Source organism: Pezoporus occidentalis, unplaced genomic scaffold, assembly GCF_034315485.1.
Source record: "Pezoporus occidentalis ecotype Australia unplaced genomic scaffold, CSIRO_AGI_Poc_V1 ctg46, whole genome shotgun sequence".
In the NCBI taxonomy this organism is placed as follows: domain Eukaryota; kingdom Metazoa; phylum Chordata; class Aves; order Psittaciformes; family Psittacidae; genus Pezoporus; species Pezoporus occidentalis.
In genome coordinates, this window is record NW_026915791.1 from 4,832,067 (window position 1) to 4,854,874 (window position 22,808).

The window sequence follows — 22,808 nt, forward strand, 5'->3', positions numbered from 1 at the left end:
GTTAATTGTACATCTGCAAACATGAGTGAGCTGAGGTCTACAAAACATTCAGCTAAAAAGGACTTTCAGACATAAGACCCAGAGAAAATGGAAATCAAAGACTCAGAAAAAGATGTCAGGTTGAAGAAGTGTCTCACCATTGAGGGTATGGCTTATGGAACGAGACAGGTGCAGACAGGACGAGACAGGCCAGAAGCTGGACGTAAAGAAATGTGATGGGATCGTGAGGCGGTTCACAAAGACAGGAGACAGAAGGGGGAAGATAAGAGATGGGTATCCATGCACACCTGAGACCTGTGCCAAGGCAGTTATAGCTGTAGGAGACCTCGGCCTGATGGGGTCTAGTGGGCACAGTCCAGGCTGGGTGTCCAGCACACAGGCGATGCCGGTGATCCGCTCCCTGCTCCTGGGCAGTGTGCCCTCAGGAGATTTTGGTTGCTGGCTCTCTGACAGTTTTGGACTAGTGACCCCTGGCTCATCCTGGCAACCCATCCTTGAGACTGGGCCCTCCACTGGGCTCTCCTTAGTAGGTCCTGTTGAAGCCTCTCTACCAGGAACCAGAGACCCAGCAGTTAGATTCTCCTTCTTGGAGGCTCGGACCTCAGGAAAAGAGGGTTTCTTTTTACAGGCCCCAGCAGGTGACTGTGGAGACTGTGGCTCCAGCAGGGTTTTTGTTTTAGTAGTGGGTGAGAAGGAGGCCAGGGTGGGTCTATCAGGCAATGGCTTGGGAATGTCAAGAATCAGATGTGCTCGGTTTGATGACGCCAACTTGCTGTGGAAGGACTTGGGAGATGAGCAGTTTACAACTGGCTGAAGTGCTGGCTTCACTGGAACATTTTCTTTCACTGGTGCCTTCATCTTCTCAGCATCTGCTGTGGAACTAAGCTGTGTCTTCTCTGCCACTGGAGGGCTAGTCCTCCCATCTGCCAACACTTCAGAGGAGTAACCAAGGTACAGATTTTCCCCTACAGATATGCTCCTTGACATCTTAGCCCGGAAGCTGGTTGTGGGGTTCATGTAGGACTTGGGTTTTGCAGCCCTGACATCTTTGGCCAGCAGAGCACCAGATCCATCCATCTTCAACATACTGGCTGATAACACCCTGCAATTGTTAGGTCTGGGATCCTTCTCAACCTCCACAAGAGTCTGAGGACGCTGCTTGGCAGAGGATATCACTCCAGGACCCTTATCTGTAAAAATTAAACAGACAAACATACCAAAAAGAGACAAGAGCCTGCAGTGAATTCCAAAATTGGAAAGTAACAGAGCTGCTCCAGCCTCAGCTCAGCCCCTGGGAGAGATGTACAGAACCACTACTTCAGGTTAATATCATCAAGCCTCAACAGCTTTATTTTTTGCCCATCCATCATCCTGCTTACCTGATAAGAGAGACTTGCTCTTAAGTGTATGGCCAGAAGACCTTACACCACTGTGACCATTAACTGAGAGGCCAAAGGAAGCAGGCAAAAGCTTACTTATGGTGTTGTGGTGATAAGCTTTATTTTTTATTTAAAATGAACTGAGTGCTTATTGATGGTTCATAAGTTGATTGTTTCAAAAGTGGAGCTCTTTCATACAGAGGGCATGGATACAGTAAGCTCCCTATTACCGTCTCCTCCTTCCCTCTTTCTTTCCTCCCCACCCTGAGGAACTTCAGTCTTGGCCTGAAGCAACCACCCACAGCAAGAGAGAATTTCTTTACACATAGTTCATTTCACCCTTGGCATTGCTCCTCTCGCAGCTGCCAGACAAACATCAGAGACTGATAATTAGGAGACCAGCATCTGCATTACAAATTAAAAATATCTTCCCATGACAGGCTAAGAGTGAGAAGACTCTAGAAGCCTGTAGCTCAGAATGCAGAAAGACATAAGCTTCAATTGAATCTATAGTCAAGCTCAAATCTCCCCACTTCATTCTCAGGTTTAGATCACCATCCCAACCTGTGTCCTTACCCTCATGAACGAGGTCATGAACTGACTGTGCCTTTCTCATCACTGCATTCACAGGGCCTTCTGGGAAGGATGCAATAACCCGTCCAGGAGCCATACCAACTCTGCTGGCCTCCAGAGCTGACCTCCGTTTTTTCTGGACATGAGGAGCCTGATTTGAATTTACACCCTCAAGCAGCTGGTTGTTCTCCAAAGCATCACCAGGCTGGCTGCTGCCATTTTTCAAGAGATCTGGTGTAAAATGACTGGTCTGGGTTGGCAGCTCGATGGGCTTTGAATCCAGTATCAGATTTGACGAAGAGAGTGACAATCGTCTAGAGAACACGATAAAGAAACCCCAGTTAAAACAAGTAAATGTAACTGCCCTGGACAAACAGGCACACACATTAAGCCAGTTTCGCTGGGATAAAGAACCCTTCCCTATCTGTTTGTTTTGACAAACATGTCTTAGTCTGTTACACTTTATTCTACCCAGCCCGAAGCACTGGTCTTCAGGCATTTGACCTTAGGCCGCACAATCATATACTATTGGGTTACTGTTTCCAGGGAGAACACTGTGAAAGGTGAAGGCAAAAGAGAAGGAAAAATTTCAGGCAGAAGGAAGATTGGGCAAAGTCAGGTCTTTTCTCCTAGCTCACATTACTAACAATTAAACCTTTTCAATCCTAAAATAACCTAAGAGGAAATAATTATGCTTTCCGAACACTAGGAAAGCATAATTACCAGGAAAGCTGGTTGGTATCTACAACAGGAAAGCCTAATTTCCTCTTCCTCTCCACTTCATACAAGCACAGTGGGCATACTTCAGAAAGGAAGCGACGGTCAATCTGGCATGTTTGAACAGCTGAAGTGATTAAAAGCCCAGAGGTTTTTTTATAACATAAAACTACCTCTCTTATTACATCTCTAGAGCACCAGTGACTTCCTTCGCTCACCACTGCAATTCTCCAGAAGCTTACACATTAGCTATCCACTGGCTTTCTTCCCAAACATACTTAAGGTCCCAATACAAGACAGACTAAGAAGCACTCCTGACAGCAGCAGCAGCAGCTGAATACAGCAATGAGAAAAAAATTCCCTGACATGGTGAATCCAGACACAGCTGGTAAGCCATAGAAGATGTACTTAAATCTGCTCAGTCCTATACAATGAAATTACTTTGAAATGACATTTCAGGTTGTCATTTATGGGGAATAAAGGAGAATTTGTTTAAAACATTTATGAACCCAAATCAATCAAAGTATTTATCCCATTTCTTGCCTGCTTTTTTTGTTTGTTTTGTTAGGCTTCCTTTTAAACAAGGGAAACAGCTTGGAGAGGCCGTTTGGGGTGTTTTAGGGTTGAGGTTTTATTGGAAGAATAATAACCCCATGGGGCTATTATGAGACACCAGAGCACTCTGTGAAGACTGAAACAAAGCTGAGTAAGAAAGGACTGCAAGACAAAGGCAAAGTTGACAAGCCTACTTTCATTGTCCAAGCTGAATGAAATGCAAAAGAATAAAAAGAGTATAAACAGTGAAGAGTAAATTAGATTAGGAGCAATTCCTCCAACTTAATCAATTCAGGCATTAATAATGAAACAATTAAGTACATTGTTGAAAGAGGAAAAAGGACAAAACAGCATCGCTGTAGGAAGAAACATAACAGCTGAAGTGACACAGGATGGCCTGTCCAAATCACAAGGGTCTGCAGCCAGCCTGCCAGGTGCTATGCTAACACTTTTCTTGGCATAGGCACACCAAGAGCGAAGTTTGCTCAACTACTTTGATGCAGGGCCTAGTGTAAGACCTACTCACGTTAGTAAAAACAGACAGACAAACACTCAAAACAAGCAGAGCCGTACCTGAGAGCCGGGGACTGGGAAAGAAAGCGAGAAGATATGCTGAGGTTTTCACTTCCTTCCAGATTCCTACATGAGCCACCTAAAATTTTGATTAAAGGGGAGAGAAAAGGGAGCAGTTTAGTTACAGAACAAACATTCTGACACATGCCTTTTCTTATTGCAGAGACTAGCAAACGTTCCCCCATATCCAAGGGGATTTTCTGAGCTAAAACCACAGAGAATGAAATCATTTCACGTTGCCTTTGCCTTTTCTCTTCTACTTAGATTACTCTGCTTTAACTGCTACTCTCCCTAAGGGTACGCCTCCTCCTTTTTCGCTTTCCTTTGTGTCCTATCCTGCCTGCAGGACTGTAAAGAGCTGGCATCAAGCAGAAAACAAACCAATCAAAAGAAGAAAATAAATTAAAAATGAAACAGAAACCAGACAACTCACATAGATATTGCTGTCTGCAACCATTATCAACTCTAAAAAGAAACGCTTTGTGCTGGAGTTGGTCGATAAAGACTAACCAGCTTCTTTGCCACTCTGATGTCTCCTCTTATTCCCTCCCTCCACCCAGCATTTCAGCCTTTTCTTTTGTGACATTTGTTATGCCTTAACAGACCACTAGAGGCCACTACATGTCACCTATGGGGGGGTGAACACACAGGATAATACCTTCATACACAACTAGTCCGGAGCTAAGAGAATGTTTCTTCAGGATTCCATGGACAACCCTTAACCCAAACTGACATAGACCCCAATCCCATCCACACAGACTTACACACAGACCGATGAAGTTAACATGTCACTTTTCTTTAGGCCTCTCTATACTGGCTCCCCGTTTTTGCCCTCCCGTACACACAGCCACAAAAGCCTAGCAGAACTTATAGCCTCATTTGATTTATACAGGTAACAAATCTGAAATGCCGTCCCAAATTCCCCCCCCCATCGAGCAGTACCTTTTCCATCAGTGCTGCCCAGGCTCCCAAAATGCTCCTTGAGGAACTTTTCCTGATCATGTATCTGGGGGATTTCTCCCTCCAGCACGCTAGTAGCCACATCCTCCTCTCCTTCCTCCCCCTCCAGGTCTGAGATGCCATCCACACTGAGTGGCTCAGTGCTTTCAGAATCTGGGAAAAGGCAAAACACCTCAGTGCTGTAACAGCATAATCACAGTAACATTAGGGAGGGTAAAAACAGAACCAAAACCTAACATTCAGCAAAGATGCTAAATCAAACCTAGAATGTTAAAGCAAAAGTCGGTCAGCATTAATTCTCTAATCTACCATATCCCATAAGCAGCATAGCCTATAGGATAATCAATACTAAACCTGGCTCCTTATCTAGGCAATGTAAAAGAAAACCAAAGGTGCACATGGGAAGTGCACTTTAACCAACTCCTGCTTCAACAGTGGCTTCATTGAAGTGCCTGTTGAAATGCACCTCAATCTTTACAGCAATACTAGCAAGATCAATAGGAGTGTGATCTCAGTTCATCTTATTAAGAGGATTAAGTATTACAGATCAGGATAGAAACTGATAAACATGGCACAGAACCACCCCAGCAAGGTCCTGCAGTGCTCAACATCATGTATAATCACATTTGTAATGTCTCTGCATCTTACCTTCATTTGGATGGTCTGGGCTGGACAGACGACTGCTGCTGTAATCTACAGAGCAGGCACTGTCAGGACTGTGTTTGTCTGGGCATCCATTACTGTGATAACCTCTATTTAGCTTCCCGTGGGGCAGTGCTTTTACCTGGAACTCACTACAAAAGAGACAGGAAAGACACAGCACTAGAAGACGTATTTGTTTTACACGTAAAGAAGCACATTCTAACTTTAATAAGGCCTTACCTGTGCTGGTAACACCCTTGATTACAGAAGTAAGGCTTTTAAAGACAAAAAATAGTTGATTTCTCTCATCATTACACAGTATGGGTTTTGCATTTCATTAAGCTTGGACAGTGAAGTCTGACTTTCTGGGTGTTGTCAGTTTCCCATGACTACCAGGCACCAGCACAGCACTGCCCTGGCGTTATTTTCAGCATAGGTGAGGAACAAATAGTAGAGGTCTCCACAATGAAGAAGGGACTAAACCCAGGCCTATACCTGCATGAAACAAACTCCAGTTTGCCATAAACATGAGCCCTAATACACTATTTTTTCCATATTTATGACCTGCTTCTTTGGGCAACTTCTGTGTTGCAAAATAGAGAAGACTGTGAGTTCAAGCAAGACTAATTTACTGAAGAATGTCTTACAAAAATACAGTGGTGTGGGACAGGGTTCCTGGTTTCTTTTGTGATTTCATGAGTCTTACTTTGTCAAACGACAACAGCATCATTCTTTTGCCTGATAAACTGAAGACTTCAGTTTTCCACTTCATGAAATCCTTTGGTTTCAGATGTACTTCAATGCAAAAGTAGGATGCAGAAGTCACCCAATGGAACTGAATGGCAACTACTCCTCCCAGTTTGCAAACTGTATACATTGAGGTACGTCCAGTCTGTATCTAACATCATCACAGGGCCTCCCTTTCTTACATGACGGAGCAGCACATGGGTCTGCTCTATCCAAATGTTATCATAATAGAATTAAAGATGTAAATAAAGAGAAACTGGGAGAAGCCTAGCAGCTTCAGCTGCAAAACCTTGGCATGCACTCTTGCATAAAAGCCTGTCTAAAGCTGTCAGCTCACTCTTTGTAAGAGAGCAGAAGAAGAAAGAGGAATTAAACAGCTATTTGCATCAGGTTAAGAGGGGAAAGGAAGATTAAAATTCAGGGAAGGAAAAAAAAATGGAGCACGGGAAGAAACAGGATATTAAATGAGGTAAAACTAAACGAAAAGAAACAGCAGCAGAAGAAAAACAGTCTCCGCTGTCTCCAGTGTCCTTTTCAATTCCATCTATCTCATGCAAGCCATTCTATTTCCCACAATAGGGTCATCACATCATACATTTCTTAAATTCTTGCCCAATTAGGTTTGAAATTCTCCTGAGTACATGTCCTGTCAGTTCTCCTGCGCGGACATTTCACTGCCATGTACACATCACTGGTGGGTTTTTTCCCAGCTTCCAAGTTTTCCCTTGCTTATTTCAACCCAGATAAGGGAGAAAGTAAAAAGGCTGCTCCAAGTTGTTTATTCAACAAAAAAACTTGGAGGAAGCTACTAATGTGCAGTTTCCTCAAGAGGAAAGATTATGTTAATGGTGCCTTCTTAGTTTCAGATTCCTTTAGTATCCGGCTGGCATAAAGCTCTCAACTAAACATGCCTGACATCAATCACGTAGTAAGTCAACTCATCCAAGTTACCACACAAGCTACAAGCAAACTAAAACAGAAGCATCTAAGCCATGCACAGCAGAGAGCTTATTTTTAACCTGCTAGGGTCTGTGGGATGGATTTCATCTTGGTCAGGGTAGATTACACATTCCTCACTCTCAGAAGGTTCCAGTTCCTGAGAGAAAATCCCCTCCTCACAAGACACAAGCCGAATCATTTGGGGTCGCACACAAGACTGGTTATCTTGGGGAGGTACTGAGCTGCCAACCTGGTTTTAAAAGAGAGAAAACTGGATATTAACAGTGCTTTTCCTTAAGGCAGCAAGTGCTGCGCAGAGCTAGAAAGCAGGCATTACAACACCGAATATGATCAGAAATCTGATAACAGCAAACATAGCACTCCTATGACTTTCCTGTTCCTTATTTACTGAACTTGACAGACTCCTGCTGTAGCTTCCTATTTTGTTTCCTGTTTGCAATCCCCTAAAATTCCCTGGTAAAGTACTGAACTCCCTATCCCTCTCTGACCACACATCAGGAGTACACGCCACGTGGCAGCAGGTTCTTCCATTACCTTTTATAGGCTGATCAGACATAACCCAGAGAAGTCTGTGGGCCACGGCTGAAAACCACTGATTTACTGCATGCAACAAGCCCAACCCTCTTCTCAGTCATGCAGTTATAAAGGAAGGAAAAATTCTAATGAAGTTAGGCACCAGGAGAGACTGCTACTGGAAAACAGCATTAGCTTTCTGAGGTATGAGTACACATTACCTGCTGTGATCCATTGATACAAAGATTAAAGAGAATTTAATAATCTAGCACAACCCATCATAAGGGCGTCATATGAGCCACATTTCAGTGGCTACTGGTCAAGAAACTGCACCCCAGCAGAGCGAGCTAACAGGTAATCAGGGACACATCTGTCATTCTGAGCTCAGTTTCTTTTTTCCATAAATAATTAAAGAGCTAGAGGGAAAACATGAGGGCTTCCCTGTTATTGGAAAGAAACCTTGATCCTAAGATGGCAGAGCCACACACTGCAGGAGTACTAATTACAACAGAATTATCTAAACAATCTTCTCTGAAGGCATTTAGAGCCACCTCTAATGATATGAAAAATGTCATCAAGTAGTAATATATGCAGGTAACAATAAATAGAGGCAGGACATATGCACTCAGAGTAGATTCACCTCAGAGGGGTAATGCCCTTACTTTGTTGATGTGCACAGGAAGATCCACCTGCTCTTCTCTGTCATCCCCATTGCTGTTCTGAGACAGTGAGTCTCGACTTGGAGAACGGGAAACAGAGAAAGACTCCAACTGACGCAAGTCAAGCATGGATTTCACAGTCATCTCTATGTTGCTGGTTGGCTGGGACCAGCGCCCACGCTGCCGAGGTATGTTGCTCATCGGTGCCTCTGAGCGCTGGATAGCTGCTATCTCTTTGGCCTGAAGGAAATTCAAAGACAGGCTTAGGGATGGAGCTTTCTACTTATGGAAAGACAGTAGAGGAAACACAGGACCCACAAAAAGACACAGTTATGTCCATCTCCATAAAAGTTGTCTGTGAGACAGCTTAAACTCCCTCCCTTAATCATAAAGCGTTAAGATGATACTTCTGTTGCTGCTTCTTGTATAAATGAACATTCAAATGCATCACTCAGATCCAAGTATATGATCAGCTTCAGTATCACATAAGATTCAGGCCAGAATGAGGGGGCAAAAGCATAACTGATTGAAAGATACTGATGCAAAGATCCCAAGTGATCCCTGTCTCTTAAACTAGGCTCTACTTTGCCACTCTCTAGTCACTCTTCACAGAGAGGCTTCTCACTGGTTTCCCACCACAGCTGCACCTTTCCCACCAGGGTAAATGAAGTTTTTAATCCCCATGGGAATTTCTTTTCCTGTTTCACTATGACAAGAAACACAGTTTGAAGGTTGAAGAACTCACCCTCCTCATTTCCCAGTGGGAAAGGCTTCTTGAAAGGGTAAGGTCTGGATCTGGAAAGGTAAAAAGATATATACCTAGTTGATATCCTTGACCAGCAGCCCAGCTTTTTAAAGACCTCCTATGTCATTTTTCCTCAAAGGCAGCATTCCTACACTTTTTGAACCAGCACACATTGCTAACACATGCTTTCCTAGACTACTACATAATATTAATGGAGGTGTACTGTTTTATATAAGATTTTTGCTCACTCAGCAGACCCACTGCAGAATGCTTGCCACAGGGTCCACTAAAGCCTTAGGAAAAAACCTGTTTCAAAACACTAATATCAGTGGTAAAAATACCTCCAGTCAGCAATGGTAATCACCATGGTGAGTTTTATCAGACATCTCCAGAACCCTCCATGAGGTACCTTTTGATTTCTGTGGATTTCTAACAGCTTGTATACCCAAGCCCAGGACACTAACTCAGATTTTGTTTGGCCAGGTGGAACTAGCAAGAAACTTGATAATTTAACACTGATCTCTAATCAGAGAACTCTGAAACGCATCCCTCTTCAGACACAGGGATGGGCAATTGGTATCGATCCATCTGTTTCTGTCTTGGTCTTTCTGTCCATATCTTGTTATCCCTAAGCCAGTGTGTTTCACCTCCCACTTCACATTCATGCCATTTTCCTCCATCTCTGCACATGCCCCTCTCCCGTTTATACCTGAGTCTCTGTCAGTGTTGCAGCTGGACTGAATATGGAATGACTGCAGCCCACGCAGCTCATCTTCATCATTCCCTTCATCTTCACCATCCTTGTCGCTGTCTGATGAGAGTGCAGGCGCAGAGGACAGGGCAGAGATGGACTCATGCCTGGGAAGCAGGAATTGGAAGAAGTATTATGGTCTATCTCAAGAATTGCCCACCATTTCAGTCCTTACACCAGGTACTTCTCCACCTTACCTTCATAAACACTCAACAGGCTGCCTCATCTCTCCCAAAGAGTCCTTGCTCTAGCAAACCCCATCTCTCAGAAACAGGGCAAGTTAAACCCTGCACAAAGGTGTGTAGATCCTGCCACAACAAATCACCTCATATGTGTGGAAGGATGGCAGAAATCAGAACAGAAGAAAACAAGTCTGAGAAAGTCAAGCGGAATGATGCTCGGCCTTCTGCATCAGACCCTGCCAACTGATAAGGTCAAGATAGTAAAGGATATTTGAAAAGCAAAAGTTTTTACCACCCTTAAGCATTTCCACTCTGGAACTGTTTTACACACCAAAAATGTCATAGAGATACTCCCTGTTTGACAGCAATTGGGTACATGGCAAATTACCATATAAAAGACAGGTTCATATCAAGGACTGCACCAGGCACAACCTGAAGGCACAGCCCACACATAGTAAGAGCTCCGTGCTGCCTTTTTTAGCCTTCAAACGCAAAGAATAATGTAAAACATGTTTTGGGAAGATCTTTAATCAAAGTAGATCAGACGAGTGTTCCCACACAGACCTCAGAGGCACTCCCAGCATAGAATTCCCTAATACCAATCAAGGATACTCACCAAACTCTACCTTCCCTCTTTCTTCTCTTCCCCTTCAGTCAACAGAACCAAATGAACTACCCCACTTTGGACAATACTTGAACAAATGAAGAATTCCCTAACAAATTTGAGTAGCACCCGCTCCACGGCTTTGAGCTAAAGTACCAAACTCATCATTAGTGACATTTATAGGATACCACCGGTGGGTGTTGAGTGCCAAGCATTATTCACGGCATAAAAATAGTTCATCCACCAAATACAGAGCAGCCTGCTGAGGGACTGACTTCTGCAGCTGACAGATAGCAGGCAGTATTGAAACATGGTAAGAAGGAGTTAAGGCATTTTAATCTTTTCTCTTCCCATACAGTGCAGAACATTCATTTCCATTTTATCAGGAGTGGCTCAGCACTCACTACCCAACCCTTTCATAGGAGCTTTGAGGTGTTCTGCCAGGAGAGTTAAACTGACTGCAGTCTGCAGTGAAACAATTTCATGTTGGTTCTCCTCATCTCCTTCAGACATTCAGTTTGTCAGATTCCTCATCTCTCCTACTGTCTCCTTATGTGTCCGTCTTATCACTCTCAGGTTCTTGAGTCTAAGCAGGGGAATCCCAAGACAGTTCAAGCACCACAGTACATTTGAAGTTATGCCCTGTTTTACCCTATAAGGTATACTAATTACATTTATATATGGTAGGAAATACTAACTTTGTATCAGTAACTTTGATAGCATCCTTCTGCTTGTATTCATCACTATGAGGGTGGTAAGGCACTGGCACAGGTTGCCCAGAGAAGCTGTGGCTGCCCCATCCCTGGCAGTGTTCAAGGCCAGGTTAGACAGGGCTTGAAGTAACCTGCTCTAGTGGAAGGTGCTCCTGCCTGTGGCAGGGGTTGGAACTGGATAAGCTTTAAGGTCCCTTCCAACCCAAACCAATCTGTGATTCTATGATATGATTCTATGGTTGTTTGAGGAGTTTATTGAGGAAGAAGGGCGGGGTTATTAGACATTTTAATAGACAACTAACTGGTTGAATACCTCACTATGATGAGGTGATATGACAAGGCAAGGTTAGGTGTTTAACTCCTGCAAGTACTGTCATTGGTGTAAATGGAGAAGGGAGGATTGCTATCAATGTAGTTTATGTTACAAATAGAAAGATGGCCTCTGTCAATCTTGTGACTGACAAAATTAGTAAGCAGGGTGGGGAGGTTAATGTTCTAATATCCTCAAAGGAGCTGAGTGAGAGAATGTAAAACATATTTTGGGCGTTTTTTCATACCTCACAGCAAGTGCCAAACAAATTATGAAGTCATAATGTGTTTGACACAAACGTAAGGTTTTTCTGCATTACCCCTGCAAAAATGTATGCTCCCCTTCCACAGCTTCCTTTTTACAACTCAAATATGCTTTTCAAACTCAATCCTCTGACTTGAACAGAGATACGTGAATGAGGTTTTCAAAACAACCTTGGGCCCATTGACTTGCAGCTGAGATATACTCCTGAAAATGAAACCTAGGTTAGCAAGGTCTTGAGCATTCTAACTGTTGTGCTTGCCCAAGTCAATCCCTCAAGTCAGACTTCATTACTTTCTCCTTTCTTTCCCTGCCTTCTTCTATGTACTTTGGCTTTTCTTCTAAGCCCTTCTGTTGCACACGTCTCCATAACACTCTTGTTCCCTGGTTCCTGTTCACACTTAGATGGAAGTCAGAGTAATGCAGGACAAGGTTTCAAGCATGAAAGCTGCTTCCAAGTAAGCACCACACGAGAGCAGTTTGAAAGTGAAGGATAAGAGCTCTGTGTTTTGCTGAATTCTGGCTGAGAGTGGGCTCAGCCAACCCTAACAAAGCATCATTTTATCAGAGTGAATGTTTCAGAGTAGCTGTTCCAGAACAGCATGTACATACATGTCCAATTCTCAAGATACATGTGACTGATTCAGAGCAAGGATTTTAACTGTTCTCGCTTGACTTCTTCCCTTGCTGAGGAACTATCTCATTTTAGTATTAGGCCTAGATCTTGATCTGTATGGATGAGCACAGCCAGTTGCTCAGCTTCTAGTTCCTGAAGGCTGTGCCAGAATGGTGTCAATGACAAGGAAGGACCTTCAGTTACAAAGTCTTCAGGACATGTATACAGACTTAAAGGTGCCACAATGCCTTTACAGAGTTCTGTATAAAGACATCTGATATTAGGTACTCCATATTCTTCTGAATACATGTCCTGATTGTCCTGAATTCAACCTTCCTTTCTTTTCTTAAAAGAAAACAAGCAAGAATGACAACTACCCATTTAAAGAGGTATGTGGTCAGCATTCCACATTCCCACTCTGATCTTGTGCTACTTAAACCCTCAGGTTTAGGGGCATGTTTATGAAATTGTAGATGCTATGTGGTAGGGATCACTAGCAGATTGCTCCCCCTCTCCCCCATGAATGCCTAAGGGTTTAAAAAGAAAGTCACCCTGCTCTTCCCCACAGAAAGATCACAGTGCTGCTGACTTCAGAGTTTCCATGGTGTTTCCATTGCACAGTTCAGCACAGACTCAGGCAATACTTCTAATCCAGCACCAAAGCCTGCCCCATTCTGAGCCCTGGAAACCACACAGCTTTCCTGGACTGGACCAAAGCCTCACTGAGAATTTGATAAGGAGCTCTTCCTTCCAAATATATCTGACAGCACACAGTGCTTCTTCAGCATACACATAAATTTGAGACAATTTAACCTGGACAACATTTCCATCTCCTGCTATTTATATTAGAGCTTCAATAAAAGTCAAAGTGACTTTTAAAATTAAAATTAAATGCTCAGCTCAAACATGACTCTAAGCCCTGCAAACATTCCACAGGACAATCCATTTAAAACTTCCCTTCCAAAAATTTGAGACAAGCTTTTCTAAACAATAAATACATATTTGGATCAAAGTCAAAATCCTACTAAAAGGCCTTTACATGGTTCCTTCTCTGAAAATACAAATGCCTCAAACCCAAAACATACTAGCAATATCAGCTGAGTACAAGTTCTATTATCCTGAACAATCAAAGCTCCTCATGTTCACCAGATGAGAGAAAAGAACACATCTGATTATCACAACCAGAGGGTCTCAGGGCTACTTTGGAAAAGTGTGGGTCACACAGGTCAGATTAGTTCCAAACTAATCCAATGTCCCATAAAGGTGAGTCAGAGAAATCCTTCAAAGGAGAAACTTTAGTCTCTCTAGGAGTTTTTGGAGAGAGGGACTCTTTAATTTGGAGAGAAGGCTGGATGGCAAGAGGTTATGATAAAGTTCTACAAAACCATGGGGACTACAGATAGCTGGATGCAGAACAACAGTTCACCAAAGCTCACAATACTCATAAGTAATGAGCTTTCAACCAAACCAGGAGACTGGTTTAACAGAGACAAAAAAGTCATCCTTTCCACAAAGAGCAGTGAACTCCAGGAGCCTGTCACCAAAAGGGACTACAGAGGCAGATGCACCTCCTAACATCCCTGATACAATAACTGAGCATGAGGCAAATGGACCACCGCAAAGCTCACAGTGTCTCACCAAACACCATCTTCCACTGCCAGCATCACAGGCAGAACACTGGGCTTCTTGAAGCACTGGCTTGACCCAGAAAGGCACCTTCTCTGTGTGTTTACACCCCAGCTGTTATTCACCTGTGCCATTCCCTGCCCTTCCAGTCACAGCTGGACAGACAGCACTGTCCTGAACTGGAAATCTTCATCTCCCCACTGGCTCCTCAGCTTTGTTTCAACAGTATTACTTTGGTTATACATCCTATTGTACACCCACACTATGGATCCAGCAGAATGCATTACTTCCCCACCAAGTTTTAGCAATACTGTTCTAGAGAAAACCTTGTAGAACAAATAATATCTCACCAGGCAGGGAGCTGTCTTATACTACTGTTGAGTCCTTTTGACACAACACAAGATACAACCCAACTCTCTACTGCAACCTAACACAGACTTTGGAAACATACCAGAACTAGTACAGGAGATCTTGAAAAAACAGTCTTACTCAAGTTCATTAGTTTCCCTTCTTCCCACCTCAATAATGCTGGTCCAATAGGCTCTTCCTCCATCTTCAGTCCCAATCCAAAATGCTCTGGAGTTATGTCTTTGCTGATCTCCACTGACCACAGCGGTCACTCAAAACCGAAAACGAGCTTTCAGAGCTGACCAAACAAGTAGATTCCAGCCTTGCAAAGAGGTTACCAAACCAGTTTAATGAAGTTCTGGGCTTGGCGTGGCACTAACACCGCCCTTCAGCAAGCGTCTGTGACGGAAACAAGCATCACCTAATGTGGAAAGAGGACTGGGATAATCTGTCACAGGCTGAGCCTCGGTAGGTTAAGGCTGCAGCTGCTGGAATAATGGAGAGTCTGCTATAAAAAGCACATTGCTTGACAGCTCCAGAATTCTGGCTAGGAAAAAAAAGGTTTCCTGAGTTCTCCCTGCATCATTACCACAAGCACTTATTAGACAAGACTTGTTTGAAGAATGAGCAGATCAAGGCTTTCCCAAAAGAAACTATGCAGACAGACTTGTTCCAACATTACTTGCTCGCAAAGGGAGTGGAAAGGTCCTTGTGATACTCAACAATCAGTGTGGTAAGTCCTCCAGTGCTGTGGCACTTTCTTATCCAGAACTCAATTTGTAGTCATTTGTAGGAGGAAAAAAAAACTGTGGGATATAGCATCAAAAATATCTGTGTTTATCCTTTTTTCCCCCCACACTTTGATCCCTTATCAGCTTGGTCAGGACTCTCTCCTGCATTGCTTACAGTCAAATAAGTATCAGCTACTTACTAAGTACAGAGAAACCAAATACATTACGCTAATAATCCATAATCCCATCGCTTCTGTTCTGGTTAAAACAGGGTCTGTGTTTAAGCATCACTTTTTAAAGAAAGGTCACCAGATAAATATAGATCTATTCAGTTTGTAGGTTGTGGTAGTTTGCTTTTAGGTATGTCCCTGTCCATGGAAGGAGGTTGGAACCAAATGATCTTAAGGTCCTTTCTAACCCTAACTATTCTATGATTCTGTGATTACCAAGTAAAACAATATGAACTTTCCCCATGGAAATGACTTTTATCTTTATTATTTTTATTATAATTATTTTTAGGTGACCTTTTTCAAAGCCTCCAGAAAACAGTTAACAAAGAAACAACACAACTGAAAGGACTTTTCCAGAATCATGATCGACATGGCAAACTCATACAGCTCACAGGTACACAGTCAGTACTGCAGAAAACAACCTTTAAATTGCATTCAGGCTAGATCCAGAGAAGTTTATTCATGAAGGAGCAAGGCTTCCCTGGTGGGATGCTGTGTAGCAGCCACAGGATTGCTAGGTAAACTGCTTATTAAAGTTTCTGACCACATCATTAAACTAAATTAAGACACAAGGGGCACTGCATACACATTTCAATCAGTGAAGCAATACCAACTCTGTCTGGAAAATCATGGTCAGCCTTCTATCTCCAAAGAACTGGGGCACAAAACCCATGGCAAATCCAACAGAAAATAAGAGAACTTTTGGAAGACACTATCAGTGAAGACAGCAGAAATCTTACAGCTGAATCCCGGAGCCACACTTCGCACATTCAACCCTACAAAGCCAACCACCTCCTCTTGGTCTGCTCTGCTCACCTCATGAGTCCAGCAGTCTTGTGCGGAGGAGACTTTTCTGCCTGCTTCCCTCTCTGCTTCATGTCAGACAGTCGCTGCCGCATGTTGATGGTCATCTCTGAGCTCAGACGCCAGATGAAAATACAGCTGAAAGAGGGAAAGGTGAGGCTGAGGTCAAGTCTCAGTTCGGTTCATTGCTATTATCAATTTCCACTGCAGAGGCCAACAAGAGCCCTTCTGTCTGTGGTGGGAAGAGACACACACAAACTCAATCCCATCACAAGCCTCATGACAAAAGAGTAAAACCTGCCTGGCAAAGACTCCCCGTGGGCGAGAGAAACTGCACAAACTCATCTCTGATCCTGCACCTTTATTTGACTATCTGACCAGCTGCTGAAGGAAATGCCATAACAAGTCCCTCCATGGTCAGGAGGATAAGTAGAGTCTACAGATGTCCATAACAGTGGCTGAGCTGCAGCCTCTAATTGCAACTACACCTACAGGCAAGCCCTCCCTAATGCCCACCAGTCCCATGGGGTCTCTGTGGTGTAATCACAGTTAAGCTGATGTGGCAGTACTTTCTGCAGCCACAGTGCTCCCAATATTTTACATGGACTTCCTCCAGCAAACTTCTAAGGAATTTGCTTGAATTTGGTCAGTGGATTCAAAAGTGTCTGGGAGCAGGAAACAAACAGTGTGAGCTCATTGGTCTCATTTTCTTCAAAAATCTGGCTAAAGAAAAATAAATTCCTCATCACATTAGAGAATAAATACTGTATCTCACCTTCAGCTGCTGCAAAGTGAAATGACAAATATGTCCTTTGAAATTTAACCTCAGTGCTAACTAATTCTTTTCATCTCACCCATCTTTCCTGTCTAGCTGGGTATACTTACACTGATGTAGAAACAGAGATGGTGCTTTTGCTGTCACTTACAGCATGGTTTGGGTTGGAAGGGACCCTAAAGCTCACCCAGTTCCAACCCCCTGCCATGGGCAGGGACACCTTCCACTACATCAGGTTGCTCCAAGCCACCTCCAACCTGGCCTTGAACACTGCCAGGGATGGGGCAGCCACAGCTTCTCTGGGCAACCTGTGCCAGTGCCTCAGCACCCTCACAGGGAAGAGCTTCTGCCTAATGTCTAATCTCAATCTCCCCTCTGGCAGTTCAAAGCCATTCCCCCATGTCCTGTCACTACATGCCATTGTAAAAAGTACCTCTCCAGCTTCCTTGTAAGCCCCCTTTAAGCACTGGAAGGCTGCTATAAGGTCTCGGCTGAGCAACCCCAACTCAGCATGTCTCCATAGCAGAGGTTCTCCAACTCCCCAGTCATCTTCATGGCCTCCTCTATACTTGCTCAAACATCTCCATGTCCCTCTTGTATTGGGGACCCCAGAGCTGGATGCAGAACTGCAGATGGGGACTCACAAGAGCAGAGTAGAGGGGGAGAATCACCTGCACCATACTCTGGAATCCAAAGAGGATTTACTCCAGTTCTTCAAGGCCCATCAATGTCACCTTACTTGTGGATACTCAATTCCTGAAGGAGTTTTCAATGCGGGGCTTTCCCTTCTTCCTTGCTAGGCTGTAAAAATTCATTTGCTCTGCCAGTGCAGACCATGAACAGTGACCATGAACTCTGGTTTCCCTGACCTGAAGCAAATGCCAAAAATGCCAGGACCCTGAATACCTGCATCTTCTACAAATTTTCCCTCTCATGAGAAGCCATTTTGAAAGGTTTTTACTTCCACACCACAGAAGTAGGAAGCAGAAAGCCCACTCACTCTGCAGTCTATGCACATTTTAATGAAACAGTAAAAATTCCTTTCTTGCCCCCTCTGTGACAAAGCTCAGAAGCATCACCCCAGCTACTGAAGTCAGACACAGAAACACTTCCCATCAACAGTGGTCACGCTGTCATCCTCCTGCCCCAACTTTGGAGCCAGGAGGAAGTGGTGAAGCGCTGCATCTGAGAGTTATGGCAACCTGGGCCAGCCAGCTGCTTCCCTTCAAAGCAGCAACTCTCTCAAACATAACATCAACCCTAATCTGCGATGGGAAAATACAGAAAAGCAAGAAACAAAATTCAGAAAGCAAATCTGGCTTATTCCTTTATCCCACACCCACAGCCATCAAACCCAAAGATAAGCAGCAAACAGCATGAACTTGTAAATACATCAGCATTCAACACAAAGCTCTACAGAAGAATGCTCCCACCTACTCCTTTTGCTGCTATTTCATTTTTCCCTCGCAGTACTTTTCTCACATGGATCTCCCAGTTCTTGTGCCCTTCCTCATCTCTTTCTACTCTTAGTTTGATTCTTTGCACATGCTGCTACGTGTGAACAGGCTATTCTCCCTGTTCTCCTCTGAAAAACACATTTTCTCATCAACTTAGAGCGAAATTCTTCATGAATCCTTTCCTTAATTCCACCTCCTCCACAGCCTTAGTGAAGAAAATGACACTTTTGCTCATGGAAATGGACAACAAGGGAATATTGCACTAAATCACAAGCACCAAGGGACCTCAAACCTTCCATGTTTCTGGAATTTATTAGAAATCCACAAGAAAATGGCTCCTCCTCTGCAACTTTTCCCCAGTCTATTCACACACGTGAAAGGTAAAGAAAGAGGAAAATTAAATTATTTACTTTTTCCTGAAAGGCAGAAATAACCGACTGACGTGATTTAAGGTGATCTATTGCATGGGCTGTAACAACTTGCCCTCTACAATGCTTTTTCCAGTTCCATTGTGTTTTACTATTAGAAAAGAAAAAGAAAGAGAGAATCTGGGTTGCTCTGACCTTGAAATCGCACTCCAGGAACCAACTTCCTCAAAGGAAAAAACACTATTCAGTTCAGCTGATTCCAGTAGCAGGTCTACTCACCTCTACGATCATATTAGGTATATCATCATGTTATGGTGAGCTGATTTAGCTCACCAGATCAGCAGAAAACTCAGCTGGGGGGGGGGGGGGGGCTGATGTAGTGACCTGAATCAGCTTAATGAGGGCTCACTTTGGGTTTTGGGGAAGAGGACCATATGGACATGAGCAAAGAGTGGGGACAAACCTCTCCCTTTTGCTGCTACACAGGCTCATTCACCTGGTGAACCCTCACCCAACAGGACCACTGCAAGAAAGTTTTGGCACCACTGATTAGAATGTCATAAGCTGCCTTACATCACAGGCCTGAAGGCTGGTAAGGAAACAGGCCACAACCCTGTCTCCTTGCAGGGAACAGTACCTACACTCAGAAAACCACAAGGGAAGTACATCACATGGGCGTCTTATTCCATGAAAGGATAATATAAGCCCTGTGAGCTTTGCCAATGGCATGCATTTAGGATTCAGAAAGCTCTGAGGTTAATTTGGAATTCATAAAACATCACTCATTTAAAATAAATAAATATATATTCTAATTGCCTTCAGGACACACATTAAATCTGGTGTGAGATGGCATGAGCTGATAGCACAAACAAGCAAACCCCTCTTACCTGTCACCAGAAACGGAGATCAGATGTTTGCAGTCATTACTGAATTTCATCCCAGTTACAATCTCTGTGTGAAATAAAGCACCAGAAAACAAAAAAACAAACCTGAATTATTGCAATGGACAGAAGAGATCACCAGCCAAAGAGCCCATCTGCACTTAGCAACTCAGATTCTGATTAAAGCCAACAAACTCCACAGATCAATATGCCCCAATTAGCATAACCAGCTAATAAAGAATCTAGGCTTGAAATGGAAAGGGTATCCCACAGTAAAATATTACAGAATAATAGAATAGCCCCTGCATGGTAGGACCCAAGGGTCGATCATAATGAAACTTAATATACACTGAAGAAACAGACTCCCTTATAGGCTATTAGAAGAACTGTGTAAACAAATACATGGCCTGAGGGGCATGCGTGGGCTTGCGTTTTGCAATGCAAAATGCAGTCTGGAAAGGTTGAAACTGCAATGAAATAAGCAATCATAACGTCATCCAACTATGACCTACTCCAAAATACCCACTGGGTAAACACTGGTGGGGAGGAACCTTCAGAAAGCTTTGATTAGTATCAGACGTTACTATATAGTCATCAGGAGAAAAATGAGTTTCAGGAAGTGTACCTTACCTGAATGTCCATACATGGTTGCAACACACTCGCCAGAATAGAAATCAAAGATGGAGAGGTTCTTGTCAGAACAACTAGTTGCAATGTAAAGACCAGAAGGATCTGTTTGCACCTGTTTTAGGAGAAGTACAAAGATCTGGTGAGAAAGTGCCTTCAAACTGCATGCATGTGGTCCAGAATACCCAAGACAGTCATGATAGCTAACAGAACAAAAGGCAAGTAGCTTGCACAGGATTCCAACTGAATATAAGCCTATCCAGCATCCCAGGACAAATCTCCAACCTGGCTGAACTGTTAAAACCAATCTCCAATATAATCAGAGACTAAAGGCATTTACATTAAAAGCCTTCATGACTGTGAAGGCACCACCATCAATGGACAGGCTTCTAACTCTCTCTCCTACCTCCTTTTAATCACTAGGGTCTTGCTTTCTTCTAAACAAAACCCACGCATGCCAAGACACACACACCCCAAAATAATCAGAGCTGACAGAGTTGAGTGAAATATTAAAAGACTCCAATCTGGAGTAGAGAAACCAAATAAAGAACTCGGCACTGAAGAGAAATTATCTTTGATAATGATGCTGTCAAATCTCCAGCATCTGCAGCTCCTGTTTTGGCGTTGGTTTTGCTTTGGGGTTGATTTTTTTGAGGGGTTTTTGTTATTCATTTTCTGCTTGGTTGTTTGGGTTTTTTTTTCTCATATACACCCATTTGTGACTTTATCTTGAATAAATATAAAACCCACTCCAAATGCCTCTCTAGGTCTAAAGCAGCACTACACAGCAAAAACAGCTGCTGTCAGCACATGTCCTCCTTTGTAGAACTTTAGTGAACTGAGAGTGAAAGTGCCTGGGTGTTGAGGGAGACGTGGTATTTAATTGATAACTTTTTGTTGGCTAAGTTTATTTTCATGCTGTATCTTCTGCTTCCGAGGTCACTGTTCGGGTTCTACTTGTTAAATTGCAACATGGTCTCAGGACAACAAGCCCAGAAAGTTTAAATTCCAGAGACATCACAATCCCTTGGTTACACAACTGTCCTAAGAAAAATGAACAAAGCAACATTTAAAAGTAATTGAGATTCCTCACTTGAGCTACACATGAAAAGAAACCAAAACAAAACATAAAGGATAAACAAAAAATCCAGATCCCAGCAACATTTCATGGTTTGTTGGTTGAGACACATAATCAAATACCTGAGCAAGTACCAGCCATAAAGTGTAGCACCAATTTTTCATTGCCATGGCTTATAAAAAAAAAAACAAACTATAGGAATTATAACAGGCAAAGACAAAGAGAACTTATTTTTCTCTGTAAAACAGAACAGGTGACACTGAACAAAGCTGTTCACCTTCCTCTCTCTACCTTTTTAGCAACATGCAGCTCCACCTTAAAAATCCTAACAGAAACAGCCAGGAAAGCCAGAATGGACTCTCTGGAGCAGAAAGTAAAGGATTAAAGTAAATGGACTAAAGCATCACCTGACATATTGGTGCAATTCTACTTGCTTTTACATCATGGGCCTGTGCCTCAGTTCAGAAACAAGACAGACAGAGGAGTTATGTATCAACTTCGGCATGCATTGGCTCTTTTCCTGTTTAGCCTAATAAAACCCAAATACATTACCAGCCCTTAAGGATGGAGGTAGGAGGAAGAAGGATTAGGGACAAAGCATGCAGTGAGCAACAACCACCACCAAAAGAAGTTACTGTGTCCAGATTTGTATTTAATTTTCCAAGCCCTGAGCTGCATCCAGCAGGGAAAAAAGGAAAAGCGAAGAAAGAAAACCACTTACTTTGATGAGGGTGCCATCTTCACCTTGGGATCCCTTGTAAAGCTTCTTCTGCTTCCCACTGCTTATATTGAAAACCCTGAGGGAGATGACATAAACCAACATGGCTCATTTTGCCGAGGTACTGCTCTGAGGCTCTTGTTACCAGGATACTTTTCTCCTTCTGTTCCTCATTCCATATGAGATACAGGGAATAGGGCCAAGCCACAGGAAGTGGAGAAATGATCTCTATGACCTATAACCACCAATCATTTAAATGGTTCAAGAAACAACCTCAAAAGTAATGTAGAGGCCCCAGACTGGAGGATATGATATCAAGCAGATTGTCTGAATTAAAGTTGAGGCTCAACTCTCAAACAGATAATAAAAACCGAGTATAGCATCATGGTACTGAAGGGGAGATTAAATGGGAGGGAGAAAACCTTGTCATGCCTTTCAATGGCTAATGGTGATGTAGCAGGAATAGCTACTAATAAGCTCCAGTTAGTCCTCCCTGCTATAAAAATGCCTGTGACTCCTTCATATTAAAGGTAAAGGTTAAGAGAGCAAGACCCTTTATTTACATGTATGGATTCTACTTGTCTAAAGACAGTCACACCTAGCTCCGTTTTAGGTTCCTACAGCCTCAGCTGTCCCACAGGACCTCACAGCTTCTCACTAGACACAACTTTAAAAGCAAAAATGACCAAATCACAGAAATTCTTG

At 43.2% G+C, this 22,808-nt stretch overlaps 1 protein-coding gene across 5 annotated transcripts in view; it reads right to left on the reverse strand.

Annotated features, from left to right (window-relative positions):
- The window catches only part of MAPKBP1 (mitogen-activated protein kinase binding protein 1), a 96,355-nt gene that overhangs the window by 4,519 nt on the left and 69,028 nt on the right, over positions 1 to 22,808 (reverse strand). For 2 of the 5 annotated variants that reach the window (XM_062635729.1, XM_062635728.1), the window contains exons 18-30: positions 22,107 to 22,182; positions 20,311 to 20,422; positions 19,687 to 19,750; positions 16,212 to 16,337; positions 9,733 to 9,881; positions 9,024 to 9,073; positions 8,282 to 8,518; positions 7,166 to 7,335; positions 5,406 to 5,551; positions 4,740 to 4,910; positions 3,798 to 3,876; positions 1,956 to 2,266; positions 138 to 1,190 (exon numbers count right to left, since the gene is read on the reverse strand). In XM_062635729.1, the coding sequence (XP_062491713.1) occupies positions 138 to 1,190; positions 1,956 to 2,266; positions 3,798 to 3,876; positions 4,740 to 4,910; positions 5,406 to 5,551; positions 7,166 to 7,335; positions 8,282 to 8,518; positions 9,024 to 9,073; positions 9,733 to 9,881; positions 16,212 to 16,337; positions 19,687 to 19,750; positions 20,311 to 20,422; positions 22,107 to 22,182 (2,744 nt within the window). The remainder of the gene's footprint in view (positions 1 to 137; positions 1,191 to 1,955; positions 2,267 to 3,797; positions 3,877 to 4,739; positions 4,911 to 5,405; positions 5,552 to 7,165; positions 7,336 to 8,281; positions 8,519 to 9,023; positions 9,074 to 9,732; positions 9,882 to 16,211; positions 16,338 to 19,686; positions 19,751 to 20,310; positions 20,423 to 22,106; positions 22,183 to 22,808) is intronic. The other 3 variants (XM_062635732.1, XM_062635731.1, XM_062635733.1) reach the window with 2 other exon arrangements.